The 14,665-nt window shown below is 24.5% G+C and overlaps 1 protein-coding gene across 3 annotated transcripts in view; it reads right to left on the bottom strand.

Annotated features, from left to right (window-relative positions):
* Positions 1–14,016, bottom strand: part of LOC136984755 (synaptogenesis protein syg-2-like) — a 59,898-nt gene extending 45,882 nt beyond the window's left edge. For all 3 annotated transcript variants that reach the window (XM_067281865.1, XM_067281866.1, XM_067281867.1), the window contains exon 1: positions 13,701–14,016. In XM_067281865.1, coding sequence (XP_067137966.1) covers positions 13,701–13,782 — 82 coding nt within the window. In that variant the 5' untranslated portion in view covers positions 13,783–14,016. The remainder of the gene's footprint in view (positions 1–13,700) is intronic.
* Between the last annotated feature and the right edge of the window lie 649 nt (positions 14,017–14,665).

The raw sequence follows: 14,665 nt of genomic DNA, 5'->3' as shown, positions 1-14,665 counted from the left end.
AGCTTGGAGTAAGGAGGCCTCATATAACTATATATTTACTTCCTGTCTAAACCGGTAGTTACGTGATATCAATTTAAAAATTTTCTCCAGAATGGATTTACATAGATGACCGGCATGACTCCGTTGCTATCGGGAAAAGTATGATTTACAGGGACAAGACACTACTAATTTGAGGTGGAGAGCATATATTTTAAATTAAATAAATTTAAAATATGATTAAAAATTGCAGCCCGGCATTGCAACGATGTCACAATAAAAAATTTCTCGTTCAATTTTATTTTTCTTTAACTGAAAAAAAGAATATTTCTAAATTTAGACTATATTTCAATATATAATTTTCTAAAAAGCGTGTCTAATTGAAGTGGATAGAAGCGTAGCAACCACAAAACTGCAATACATAATGCAATAAAATACCAATTCTCGTTCACGTTTATCTTCTCACTTTCACGAAGATGATGTAGACCAACTCTCTCAAGACTTCATAGGTGTTATTAGCACGAAAGAAGGTGAATAATTCAAGTGATATTACTAAGGTACTGACGTGCGTGACTTAATATTGGTGCGTGCTGTCATCCGTATGTATACATGCTGTTGCCTTTGAGAATATTTAAACGTTTACTTATCGAATGTCTTTTACTGAAAGTATACGTCAGAAAGAAAACGATTAGTCCAATGGTATACCTAACCTATTACATCATGAAATATGCAAATCTTACAAAGAGACAAAATTTCCCTAATGGTTAGCTGTCATTAAACAGTTCTTACTTTTAAAATACCTTTTCTGTCATTAAGCATTATCTGAGCTTGTTATTTTCGAATTTTATGTTATTTTTTCTTCGTTTTTTAAAAATATTTTTAATCTTTTCTTTTCTTTCGAAGACACAATGTAGTGACGTAAACTTAAACACTGGGCGAATTTTTCATCCTTTTTATTCGGTTGGAACGCTTTTTTATTACATAACGCGTTTCGGGCCGATGCCCCTCTTCAGCCAACTAAACATTAAAAAGTGAGAGATGACTATATACAAATATTTAAAATAAATATCGTGACAGTATACATAATTAGTTTTTTAGAGGTTGTTACCTTCTAAATCCTGGTAAGAGCTTGTATACCGTTAAAAGCTGGTCCGTACCTCATTCGGTAGTTTAGACGGATGTAATAGTCCAAGGGTACGAATCTTGATAAAAATTCCATAAAAAAGGAAGGTTTAGTATCAGTCTGTAGAGGTATACGGGGTTATTCTTTCACAAATCATATTCGTGAAACCATACCTAAGATTCGTCTTCCGGTGTGTTCCTTTTTTATGGAATTTTTATCAAGATTCGTACCCTTGGACTATTACATCCGTCTAAACTACCGAATGAAGTACGGACCAGCTTTTAACGGTATACAAGCTCTTACCAGGATTTAGAAGGTAACAACCTCTAAAAACTAATTATGTATACTGTCACGATATTTATTTTAAATATTTGTATATAGTCATCTCTCACTTTTTAATGTTTAGTTGGCTGAAGAGGGGCATCGGCCCGAAACGCGTTATGTAATAAAAAAGCGTTCCAACCGAATAAAAAGGATGAAAAATTCGCCCAGTGTTTAAGTTTACGTCACTACATTGTGTCTTCGAAAGAAAAGAAAAGAAACGAAAATACAAAACACGGTTTCCTCAAGATAGAATATTTTTAATATTAGCAAAAGAATAAAGTCGAATAAATATAACAAACATTCTATTTTTTAAATGCAGTTATTTTCTGCAAAGATATCAATTTTAATATTAGAATTTTATTTTTATCCTTTCTTTAAAATAAATTTATCAGTTGTTATCACTTTATTGGATAGTGAGAAACTGTAATGTATTATTTTCTGAATTTTTTACTAAATTTTAAGTAGTTTCCCTCTTTGTATTCTTTGATAAGAGGTTTGAAATTTAAGAATTTACATAAAAGAAAATGGAAGTGTAAAAAACAAAATATGAAAAAATAAGAATGATATAACAAAAAATAGATATATTGAAAAAGAAACTTCTAGAGAAAAAAAAAATTATTCAAAATAAAATATATGTATTTATATGCATATAGAAGAGGGAACAAATTAAAAAATAGAAAATAATTTTAAAAAGCTAAAAATTCTTTCTAGCATACGATATTTGTTCAAAATGTAATCCACGAGTAATATAATTATAGGATTTTAGTAAATCTTTTACTAATTATAATCAGAACATTACATCAAGAATAAGATGTGTAATGTTAAAATTCATGAGGTCCAGATAGATTAATCACTAAGTACTGTTGACATTTACGTCTTTTAACCTAAAGGCATTAGTTTTAATTAACTATTTGTTGTAAAAATAACAAACCAAGTAATTAGTTTCAGAAATCTAGTTGGAAAACATATTTGGTTAAAATCTTGTGCAATATTGAAGATTATCTCTCGGAGGTAATTTTGCTTATTTAATTTCATTAAGAGAAAATTAAAATTTACTGTGTTAATAAAGTTACAGATTTTGTTTTGCATTTTTCTCATATAACACCTCGTTTTTTCTCCTTCATAAATAAATTAAAACTCGAGAATAAGACAACACTAAACAAAAATTATTCATTATAACGTAGTGTAACAAATACTCTTAGTTTCTTAAAGTCAAAATTTATGTTACCTTCTCTAAGATAAATTTACAAAAATGTTTGTGGAATTATTAATGTGATAAAAAGAAATATTTTTCTTTTAAAAATAACGCGAGAGAAATATGGTAAATTTGTGCATAATCAAACGTATTTATACCATCTTACACTCATCTAAATATTATTAGAATTAGCATACTAATTATTCTTTAGATTATTGATAAGCTACGTTTTGCCTTGCATAATTTTCTAGAATATAAATTTACCATTTATTTATTCAGCTCGCTTCTCTACAATTTTAAGTTCTATTAAAATTCATTTACTAATCTGTAAATACTGATATTATCAGAAGTTTATTCATAAACTTTTACACGAAATCAATTCTGTTCATGAATTAATAAATCTTTAAAAAATAAGAATATAATTTTGTTGGACGTTATCGAATAAAGAAAATAATATGGTAACAGAATATACAATGATAAAATACATAATTTATTAATTAAAATTTTAGAATGTATCTTAATAATTTTTTTCTCAATTTATTTTATCTTTGACTTAGGACTGCTTCTAAAATGTACTGTGTGACATCTGAATAATTCAACAATAGATATTGAGCTGTCACATTATCGGAGATCCACTCTAGTATATCTTTGCTGTCACTCTTTTCTTATAGCTGTCTATGTTGAAAAAGAAAACAGTTAGTACGACTTCCAGCATATTATATCCTTTATAATATATACTAATATTAAACTTACATGTACATAAATAATGAAAAAAGCTGTAAATATTTCATAAACATACTCATCTGACGATAAGACATCTTACATTTTCTAGAAGTTGCTTTATGTTATGAAGGAAGACTTTTAATTCTTTTGGAGGACCGTCCTCAGGTTCCGCTTATAAACTTTTATGAATTAATTCTAAGAAAATTTAAATTAGATTCACGATTTATTTCTATAATTTATAAGTTGAACATAAGGATAATCCTTTAAAAAGATGAAAGAACTTGCTTACAATATAAAATGAATGTTGGAAATTTATATCTTTTTATTATTTGTTGTAATTTGTAACAAGTATGTAATTAAAATTCTGACTTAAACACAAAAACATACATAGAATTTTATTAATATATCTAAAGTTTTCATTTTAAAATGGAGAAATTGAAAAAATTTGATACAGTACTTAATAGAACTTTTTGGTAGGAATTAAAATATTTATTTCATGATAAACAAAATAAAAAAATAACTATATAAACAAGTAAATTATTTAAAAATACTTCACAACTCTTATTCCAGCATAAATTTTCCCACACTCGAAGCTTTAAAAAAAATAAATTCTAACATAAGGATACTATTAAATTATTAAACAACGCCTTCAAATTTAATCGATATTTAATTTTTTTAAAATTTTATTATACTAAAATATTGTAAAAAAAAAGCCCATAAATAACAATTCTACAAATTTTCTTTTTAATTTTATAAGAATATTATAATGAGAATTTGATTAATATATTGAATTTATTCAGATTATCATCAAGATTCTTTATGAATTTTGTAGAATTTTTAGTAAGTTTTTCAATAAATTTAAGGAAAAAAAATTAATTTATTTCTGAAACATTGGAAGTAACGAAATTTCAGTTAACCAATGATTCTCGAGTTATTTTTAAACGAAAAAATATGATCATTTTATAGTAGTAAAACTTTTTTAATATCCAGTTTCAGATTGAATCAATTTTTCTTATAAAGTATATCAAAGAAATTTTATATAGAATTCGAAACGTAAGAAACTTTTTTGTAAATTTATTTTAAAATTGAAGAATATATATATATATTCTATATGTAAGAAGCCATTCGATATATATATATATATATATATTATAAAATATTAAAAATCAGTTATATTTTAAAATACTTATTAAAGTAAATAAATAATTTATATATTTAATAAATAAAAAGTAAATAAATATTTAGCAAATTTATTCTTTTATTATTAAATATATAAATAATTTATAGAATTTAATTGTTACTTTTATTATTTTTTATCATATTTTGTTGTTTATTTATTACTAAAAAATTACTCAGAAAATACAAGACATCTTAAGAAAATTTTTTATTTTTCTTAGTATTTGGTATATAAATATTAGCATTTAAAAAGGGTAAAAAAATCATGTAAATATAGAGTTATATAATCCAATCTTTAAACAATGGCCACTGAAGAAACACAAAAAATTATCGTTGTTTGGAAGTTATTTTTTAGTCCTATTTGTTCGTTATTGTGGCCGCTATTTAGAGGTGTTCGTTATTGGGAGTAGGTCGTTATTAGAGGTTCAACTGTATTAACATTTGACACATGAAAATGGTCGTTAAAATACTTAGAATATCAATTATATAATCTAGAATGGAGCTATAACTTTCTCTATTGCACATACTGATAGAACCAGGAGACACTAATAAAATTAATTCTTCCAATAAGTATCTATCTATATCTATATTTATATATACACGTATATATTATTAGGAATTAAAGAATATAATGTGTATAATTTATTTACAGTTATATTAACATTTAAAATGTTAAAACTGTTGTTAAAATTCTAAAAATATCACCGATATGCTGTACTCTGAAGTTGTCACGACTTTGTCTATTATACAGTACATAGTATTGGTACAAATATAAATATTTGTATATTATTAATAATTGACTAACGAACAAACTTTTCAATGTAAACAATTTATTCAAAGTTTGAAAATTGTCGTTAAAATATTCAATTTTTTTGATCATTTGTTTTAAAATAGAACCACAACAATCTTTATATAGAAGCAGTACCAGTAAACATTAATAAAATTAATTTTCTCAATAGGTGCACATATATATATATAAATATTCCTTTCTTCTCGCTAACGACTAAATTAATCATACAAGAGCTGCTTAGTTTTCTCATCACTTAGATTTATATTTATTCATTAAAATTTATAATTATTCGTTTAATTATGTACGAATTTTATAGAAGTTTTATTTATTTATTCCAAATAATAGAATTCAAAATAAATGACGATGATTTAATTAAAAATTCATGCTTTATCATATAGAACACGTAATATATTATATAAAATATTTATAAACAAGAAAAAATATAAAGGATTTTTCCTTCTGTTTAATAAGACCCTTTTTCAGTAAACATACAATTTCTTCCTTTTAATAATCACAAGATAAATTAAAATTTGATCTTGTGTAATTACCAAAATCAAACTTTTCATTAAAAATAAATAAAAATTCTTCTTATCTTTAATTTAAAAATATTTGTTATTAAAAAATTAACAAAATATTGCATTTGATACAATATATTTTTAAATATTTAAGAGGAAGGAGCCTAGTTGTATATAAAATAAAATAAAGTTTCTCTATTAAAATTAAACATTCTTTTTACATTTATTTTAATTGAAAAAAAGCTGAATTTTCTACACTTTTTAAAAGAATATTTAAATTTCTCAGGGGTTAACGAAGAAAAAATTAACTAAGAGTATCTTACAGGGAACGATTGAAACACTAATATAAACTGTATAATTATATTTCATACATTAATAAATCGTTACAACACTTATTCATTAACTTTGTGTTATATTTTTTATAAATTTTCTATTCCTCTAACAGAGTAAACAGATGCTTTGTACTGTACCTCAATCAATAAATATTTAATACAGTTTCTATGTGTATGTAACAGGATAGAAATTAAATTATTAATTAAAAACTAATTTTTATAAACCTTTCCTGATTAACTATTTTTAGACTATGATTAAATTTTTGGTAAATATTTTATAAAGTGAAAAAGTACTAACTAATAAAGAAATATAAGGAAAAAACAGACTTCAGAGAAATTTCTGCAAAAAAAAAGCAGAAAAAGTGGAGGAAAGATAAACATTAATTAGAAGATCAAAGATATAAATTTGGAGGGAAAAAAGTTTAAGAAATTTGAGCAATGTTTGCATTCGATAGATAATGTAAGCTCGTTGCATCTATATATTTAAAAAAAATTATTAATCAGATATATGCATTGTACATGTAAATTTTCAGTTTTTTTCACAAATTTTGACACGCCTACATATATATATGATATGTTATTTTTAAAAAAAGTTTAATTAAAATGCATTCATAAAAAGTTAAGATACAAAGAAACAAAATTTGTTTAGTTTTTTCTGTGTTTAATCTTATTAAAAAAAACAGTTTTTATTTTTAATTTATATATTTAATACAATCTTCGATATTCCAAAAATAAAATAATTCGAAAAATATTTGAAAAATCATATGTTATTTTCGAAAATTTTAATTGTTTCGTAATAACGAAATGCTTTAATTATTACGTAATAATATATTTTGAAACTAGCAATTTAATTGGCGTAAAAATTCAAATTTTTATTTTGAAAAAAACAAAACACAAATAATGGAAAATTCATGCCAAAATGTTTAATAATATACGAAAAAATTACTTAAAATGCAATTTTTTAAAAATTTATTTTCCATTTCTAAGAATTTTACAAGAAACAAGATGTGATATGTATTATATTGTATACTGTTAATAATTTAGGTTAAGTATACTGTACATACATAAAATGAATAAATAAAATATATATATATAAAGTATTTTTACTCAATAAATTACGTTTTATATTTTAAAATTTTCATAAATCATTAAGCAAGTTAAAACATAGATATAAAATAAGATTTAAAATAAGTAAACGTTACAAATTTTAATAGATTTTCAGATTGTAAATTTATGTATTCATTAATCATCTGTATAATTCATTTCATAAACTAAATGTAGCGTAATAGTAAGGTTAAATACGAGAAAGGTTCAATGGATTGAGTGCAACTTTATCCATATAGCAGTCGATATATCCTGAAAATGTGCAGGGGCAACGTCTTTCCTGATATCATTGTCAAACTCAGGCTATGCCAAGTGGTTTTGTAATATTTTGTGTTGTCGATGGCAGGTTTAAGTGAGAAATTGTAGACCTTCCGCAGTTTACTTTGTCATTGATTTCGATGAGATTTTCTTCTTTTACTTTACTTTATTCGCTGAAGATTTATTATATCATTATGGCTCTACTCTTTAATCTAAAATTTAATTTTCATTTTTAATTAAAATATGTCTTACTTTAGAATTTAAATATGTATATATATATATTTATTTATTCGAATAGAAGCTTTAACTTTTAAGATTAAATTCTACTTAGCCTCGGGCGATTTATTAAAATTTTAAAATTTTCGTCGATAGTATTCGTTTTTGCATTTATAACGAATTTTTGCCATGTGATAAGAATATAAAATATTCATTTATATATATATATATATTGATATATTGTTGTTTCCTCCAAACTTTAACAATCATGCAAATTTTATATTAATGCTTGATTTGAAATCCTATTTTTAGAAACAAACACTACATTTTAAGGGTGTTTATAAAGAAAACACTTGAGATTTTCAATGCATATATATTTTAAATCATATATTTTACGAGAAAAAAATATATATGAATGTTTCAAACATAAACTAGATTGTAGACTAGATTGTATATTTACTGTGCAACGTAAGTAAATAGTAAATATGTCTTGTACGAATTTAAGTATAAGAAGTATATTTTAATGAAAACTTTTTCAAAAAAAATATCAAGAAATTTATCTAAAAACATAAAAATTCAATCAAATTTAAACTTGAAAATATATATTTATAAATTAATTTTAAATTTATACCTTGTATATAATGAATGAAAAAGAAACCACTTAAAAATTAAATTAAGGTTTATATTAATTAATAAAAAAGTTATACAGGATGATATTTATTTAATTAATTAAGTTTTACATAAAATAAATAAATATAGAAAGTCAACTTGAATTTTTAATAAAATATAATGTTATTAAAGAAGATAGTTTTGAACTTTGTGAAGGATGTTAAGTGGATGATCTCAAGGGGACACTTATCAACCATAATTGGTCATTCTGCAGAAAATTACAAACATTGCACTACACGAATAGTTTACTAGCTTGTATAACAAGCTACCAAACTTTATCATTAAAATCAAATTAAATATCGAAAACCCAAATATTTTTACTAATTATGACGGATAGAAAATGATTTAAATTTGTCCAATTATAATTTAATGAAAGTGAAAAGTGTCTTTATGGATTTTTACACTTCTTACTTTCTGCTTTGGTGTGATAATAATAATTTAGAATTTTATAATCTTTCATTAACCTATACTTTGTCATCTTTTTAAGAAAATTAGCTATTAAAATAGCTTAAAAACATAAAGCGAAAATTTATATCTTGTAAGATTTCTTATTATTTTGAATCAATCCTCATTAAGTGTCAACCATTGTTATCGTTGTTAATGAATTTTAACATTTTACAACCTTATTACTTGTAACCTGTTTTAAATACAGATGAAAGCATTTCAATAAAGCATTATACAGTATGTATGAAAAGGAATTATTTAAAAGGTTCTGACATAATCTTACTTCATTTGAAGTGAAAGATAATTGTCGCTGCAAAGATAATTAAATCTCATTGACCTTTTTTATGACAGAAAGTGAGTATGCTAAATGCGGAACATAAAGTAAATTATTTGATTAATATATTGGATTATTATGTAATAAAATGGGAGTAGGTAAAATGGCAAAGGATATTTTTATACAGAAGGAAACCACTAAAATCTAAAATACTAATGAAATTCTTCAGGGATATTGCTCTCGATGTGTTGAAAATGCTAGAAAAAAGTAAAATCCATACAATTTAAAAATTTCCACAAAGAAAAATAATGCAAATTAGTTAAATAAAAAAACAAAAAACAACAAAAACTTCTGTACAATTTACTACTGAATAAATTATATTAAGTATGGCTCACTCAGGAGTAAATTATTATAACTTTGATAAGCTTTTAAAAAATAATGAAAATTTGTATAATTTCTTTAGTAATTTCTTTTAAAAAGTTTCATAAATTTTATTTATTTTTTTTTATTTTAAACGAGGGGAGAAAATGCAGAAGAAGTATTCTATACAATTTAGAAGGATGTAAATATTCCACTTGGTTGAGCATTTCTTTAATCAAAATTGTCAGAGATGATGCAATCTGCTTGAAATAGTGCAATCTAATGCTCACAGACCGAATATTGATCCATATGTCGATTGATTTTTTTTGATACTTTTCTTTAACTCTTGTCATAGTCAAAGTTGCTTCCTAAAACTTCATAAAATAAGTAAATTTTCTACCAGGCTTTCTATTTAATGAATTATTTTCTATATTTCAGAAATTTAAAGAATTAAATCTTTAATTATGGCATGATTTCAGCCTTAAAAACTGCATAATTCAGAATATATATATATAAATTTCAATAAATATATATATATATATATATATATATTTTTTACTTTAAATAATATACATTTTAATGTATAAAATATTGGCGAATCGTAAATTTTAATTAATTTTTATGTAATTTTAAGTGATTTTAACATAAAATTTACGATATATTTTTAATTAATAAGTTTATATTGTTTATGAAATCAATAAAAATAAGCATAACATTGATTCATAAAAGTCTGTACTACAATATTGGAAGAATGTAAGGAGACTTGTGCAGTCTAGGATAAACCCATACAAGCTGATCATGCTTCACTAGAAATGGCGATACGAATGAATTGTTTGTTACTCAAAGGATAAGTTATCTTTCTTATTTAACAAGTGGCAAGTTAGCAACTCATATCAAAGAAAAAGAAGAAGAAAGAAAAAAAAAATAGTTATGAAAAGTAAATTCATTGTTTAAAGTGCTGCAAGTAATAAATTTCATAATGATAAATCAATCTATTTAGTACAAGAAAATGTAATCCAATAGGCGATGTTATTCTAGTAAACTAAGATAATAGATCACACTGATTGATAACATATTGCGATTATCGGTAAACCTATTATTCCACTAATACCAAACTCGAATCAGATTTAGTAATTACTAAAATCCTATTTAAGTATCGGGTTTTCAAGTAATTTCAAATTATTGCTCTTGTTTCATTATTTAATGGAAATTGTGTAAAAATTAATTCAAGCAATTAAGAATATAACTTTAGAACTTTATAATCTTTAATGTATTTACTAAACAAACCCCTTAGGAGACTCTAGATAAGGAAATTTAGTTATTAAAGTGGTCCGGTAGTCAGAAGCAAAAATATATATATAAATATTTGCAGTCATTAAATTCAGTAAAATATATCTCTACAGAAATGTTATGTGCATTTTGTTGTTGCTATGTTACTTCACGATAAAAATATACAAGAACATTTTTTAAATTTTTCTACAATAAAAAGTAAGGAGAAGAATATATGTTTGTATATTCTATTGTATAGATAATTGAAGAATGACTTTATTTCTTATAAAAATGTAAAAATTAATTTTTCAATTATCCGATTCCAAACACGTAATGCGTTAGTTAAGCGTTTACAATAGTAAAATCTGTTTTGGGGATTAACATTAATCGCAACAAAGCTGATTGACAATGATTGTTTTTCCAATTACAAAGAAATTCTACTTAGCAATCACAATCGTAATTGAAAAAGGTAATCCTATGTTTGTCTTTAACTAGCTTTAACAAGATTTCCTATCACAGCGGTAGTATTTTATATATTTGAAATTTTTAACACGTTTGTATTAAAATTATTTATTAAAGAAAATAAAAAATAAAATATTACATGTCTGGATTATAAAACATAATTGAAAAATCTAATTTCGTTAAATAAAAATTCTATTTTTATTTTCCTAGTTTTAATCCATTTAAATGCATTAAATAAAGAAATTTTTATATGTAAAATTTATTTTATTTCGGAAATAAAAATGATTGTTTCTAAGTTAGGAAACATGATTAATATACTTATATTTAACATAGTAGATGTCTATGCATTATAAAATTATTACGTTTATATTAAGTATTTCTTTTTAAAATTCTTATCTTATTTTCATGTTAATCTATTATATTTTGTGTAAAATGTGATAAATGTTCTTGCCTACAGTTTGAAATATCTATACAATGATACATTTTTATTCCTTGCATAGGCTTCTGTATGATTTATGTTTATCTATTGTATATTATTCTATAAATGAACAAATTCGACGATATTTTACTTCATATTTGGAATAAGGCCAATTATTTAACAATTTAATATTTATTCGTATAAATTTTCAATAAAATATTCATTATTATTTTTAAAAAAACAAAAAGATTTTATTAAAGAATAACATCATAAAAATCCAATTATTGTGAATATTTAATCATGTCAATAAACTTTAAATATTAATATATAATTTAATTAAAATAAATCGTATATATATATATATATATTTTATATTATAAATCTATTTTAATTAATATGCCAATTAATTATTTTTTGTTTTTATGATATTTATTTTTTTATTCTCCTGAAAGAGATTCTTTCAAACTATTAGATTAACAACTGAACGAGATGAATTAGAAAAAAAAGAAGAAGTAAAGTGTATTGTACTTTATCAGAATCTCAATTTATAGACAATGTGACTTTTCGCTAACTTCAGCATTTTCATTTAGAGTTAATGAACTTTACTTGTAATTTAACTCAGGTCTTTAGAGTGCAAATACCGGTTAAAGTATTAATTTTATGCATTTATCTATGATCAATCTCTTTTAAATAAAACGAAGAAAAAAATTGACATGGCCATTGTCGTACGAAACACATCTACTCTTTTAATATTATATTTAAACAATAATAAGATGAAGAGTATGCTATCAAACTTACAAGACATATTTTATAAAGAATATTTAAAGCCCTTTGCTGTTTTATTACAGCTTTCGAACCTGTTAACTTCAACAGAGATAAGCTTTTATAATATTTTATTGATATATCTCTAGTACCTTCGACTTCACAACTTATCTACATGCCCGAAGATAAGAGGCTAATCTGATTTTTGCAACATATTCTGATATTACGAAATGTATGCTACCACGAAGCACTTAAATTATTATTACTAAAACAAGTAAACGGCAATTAAAGCAATATTAAGTCGCGGAATGGCTGTAAACTATAGAAATTTTATAGGGAAAAATTCCTTAAAGAATTTTAAAAATATATATATATATATATATATATATTTATCTTTTCAAACTTTCTATGAGTATGAATGTAGACAATACAAAACGACATAACGGTTTGTTAAAGTGAATTTAGTGAGAACCGAGCAAAGTATATTTAATTTCCTCTATAGGAAACATGCAGAATTCCAAATATTCTTTCCATTGATATAATGTAAAATGACATATAGTTTTATTTTAGAAAATAAACCATAAGAATAAAAGAAAAGAAAAAACTAAAATAAAAACCAAAAGGGGAAAAAATAAAAGCAAAACTAAAAATGCTTTGGTGGTATCGTTAGATAGTAATTCAAATACATTCAGAACATCCGGAGAAGTTTTGCAATTGGACTGCGCTTATATTTCAGATATTTTATACGGTTCCTAAATCAGTAGATTTATTGCTTTTGGCGAATAGTAGAGAATTGCGACGAGAAAAATAGAAAAAAAAAAGAAAAAAAGATATTCGGGGTAGCAAAAATGTTACAGACTCGAAATCCACTTATCTACCATGTAAGTAATTTCTCTCCTCCCGCATATAAATTCTTCTGCTTATATTTTACAACTGTTAAACAAGTTGCTTAAGAATTTGAATATTCGAAAAAAAATAATATAAACTTTCTTCGAGGGGTAATCTACTCCAATCCATAAAATTTTGATTATTTTTTTATGAATTTTTATCATTTAAACATCACGATATAAAAATTTTTTTTTTCCTGTAACCGTTTATTAACATTAATTTAAATTTACAAAACGTAATTTAATTTAAACGTCACGTAATTTTATTTTATTTTAATTTTCGAACACGTAATATATACATATAGCTTATATATATATATATTATATAAGGCGAAATTTAATTTTAAAATTATCGTATAGTTAAAGCGATTTCAGATTATCTTACAGGCGCGAAACATTAGCGAATGTACCTGTATCACTTACCTGTAGAAAACAATCCTCTCGGATGAGCAATAAAGGAAAAGACTATAGTCGAGAACCAACAACTAACTCTATCGGACCACATACTTCCCACGTGTTTTATGGTACTTTTTAGCTTTCACTGTTCAGAAAAAAAGGGACAGTTTCAGCTGAAGTCAACAGATGCACAAGCGTCGTGTCATACGATTTGTCCATTATTTTTATGTATTGATATTATTATTAAAAATCCAAAGATAAGTTGGAAGAGTTAGCCGAGTCTATGTCCTGCTGGGTCATCAGAAGTATTCCAACTAACTTACGCCTGCTCAGCCCCGTCTCAACGTTTTGGTGCAGCATGTGGAAGATACCATTCCTTCAGCTAGGGGAGAGTGTAGAAATCGATTCAGCACTGCTTCAGACCATATTTCTCAGCGTTTATACTCAGACTTTCTGTTGGATGCTACTTCAACGATTTATTTTGTTCTTTTACCGGACGTATTTGTATTGCATCAATTTTTTTATTCGATAATTCATACACAAATTCTGCTGAAAATTTCTTTACTCGTTATTCTCGTCTTTGTCGTTATAGATTTCCTTTTTTATATATAAAAAATTTACAGGTAAACAACAATTAAAAAAAAGAAACAAAAAACAAAATTTACATACGAGTTCCAGCTTCTTTAGTCTTTTATTTTGTTGGCGGAATTTTTAAATAGTAAAAATTTTCTACTCAAATATCGCGCGAAATCTCCCAGGATTTTCATTCTTTACTATTGCCACCCCTCGCCCAATTGCGCTGTTATTGGCACTTTTGGTAACAGCCTCAACTCTGCTTTTTTTTTCTTAATAAGTAGATAATGAATTTAAGAGATGTGACACTTCTGCTGAAAGGGCTATAGCTTTCTGCTAAACACTTCGCTTGAGTAAATCGTGTATAAAAAAAGAATTGTTTTGGTGATACAGAAAGAAAAAAAAAGAGTAGTTGTCGA

This window comes from Centruroides vittatus, unplaced genomic scaffold (assembly GCF_030686945.1).
Source record: "Centruroides vittatus isolate TY-2023 unplaced genomic scaffold, ASM3068694v2 contig_927, whole genome shotgun sequence".
Lineage (NCBI taxonomy): Eukaryota > Metazoa > Arthropoda > Arachnida > Scorpiones > Buthidae > Centruroides > Centruroides vittatus.
This window is presented reverse-complemented; position numbering and strand designations above follow the sequence as displayed.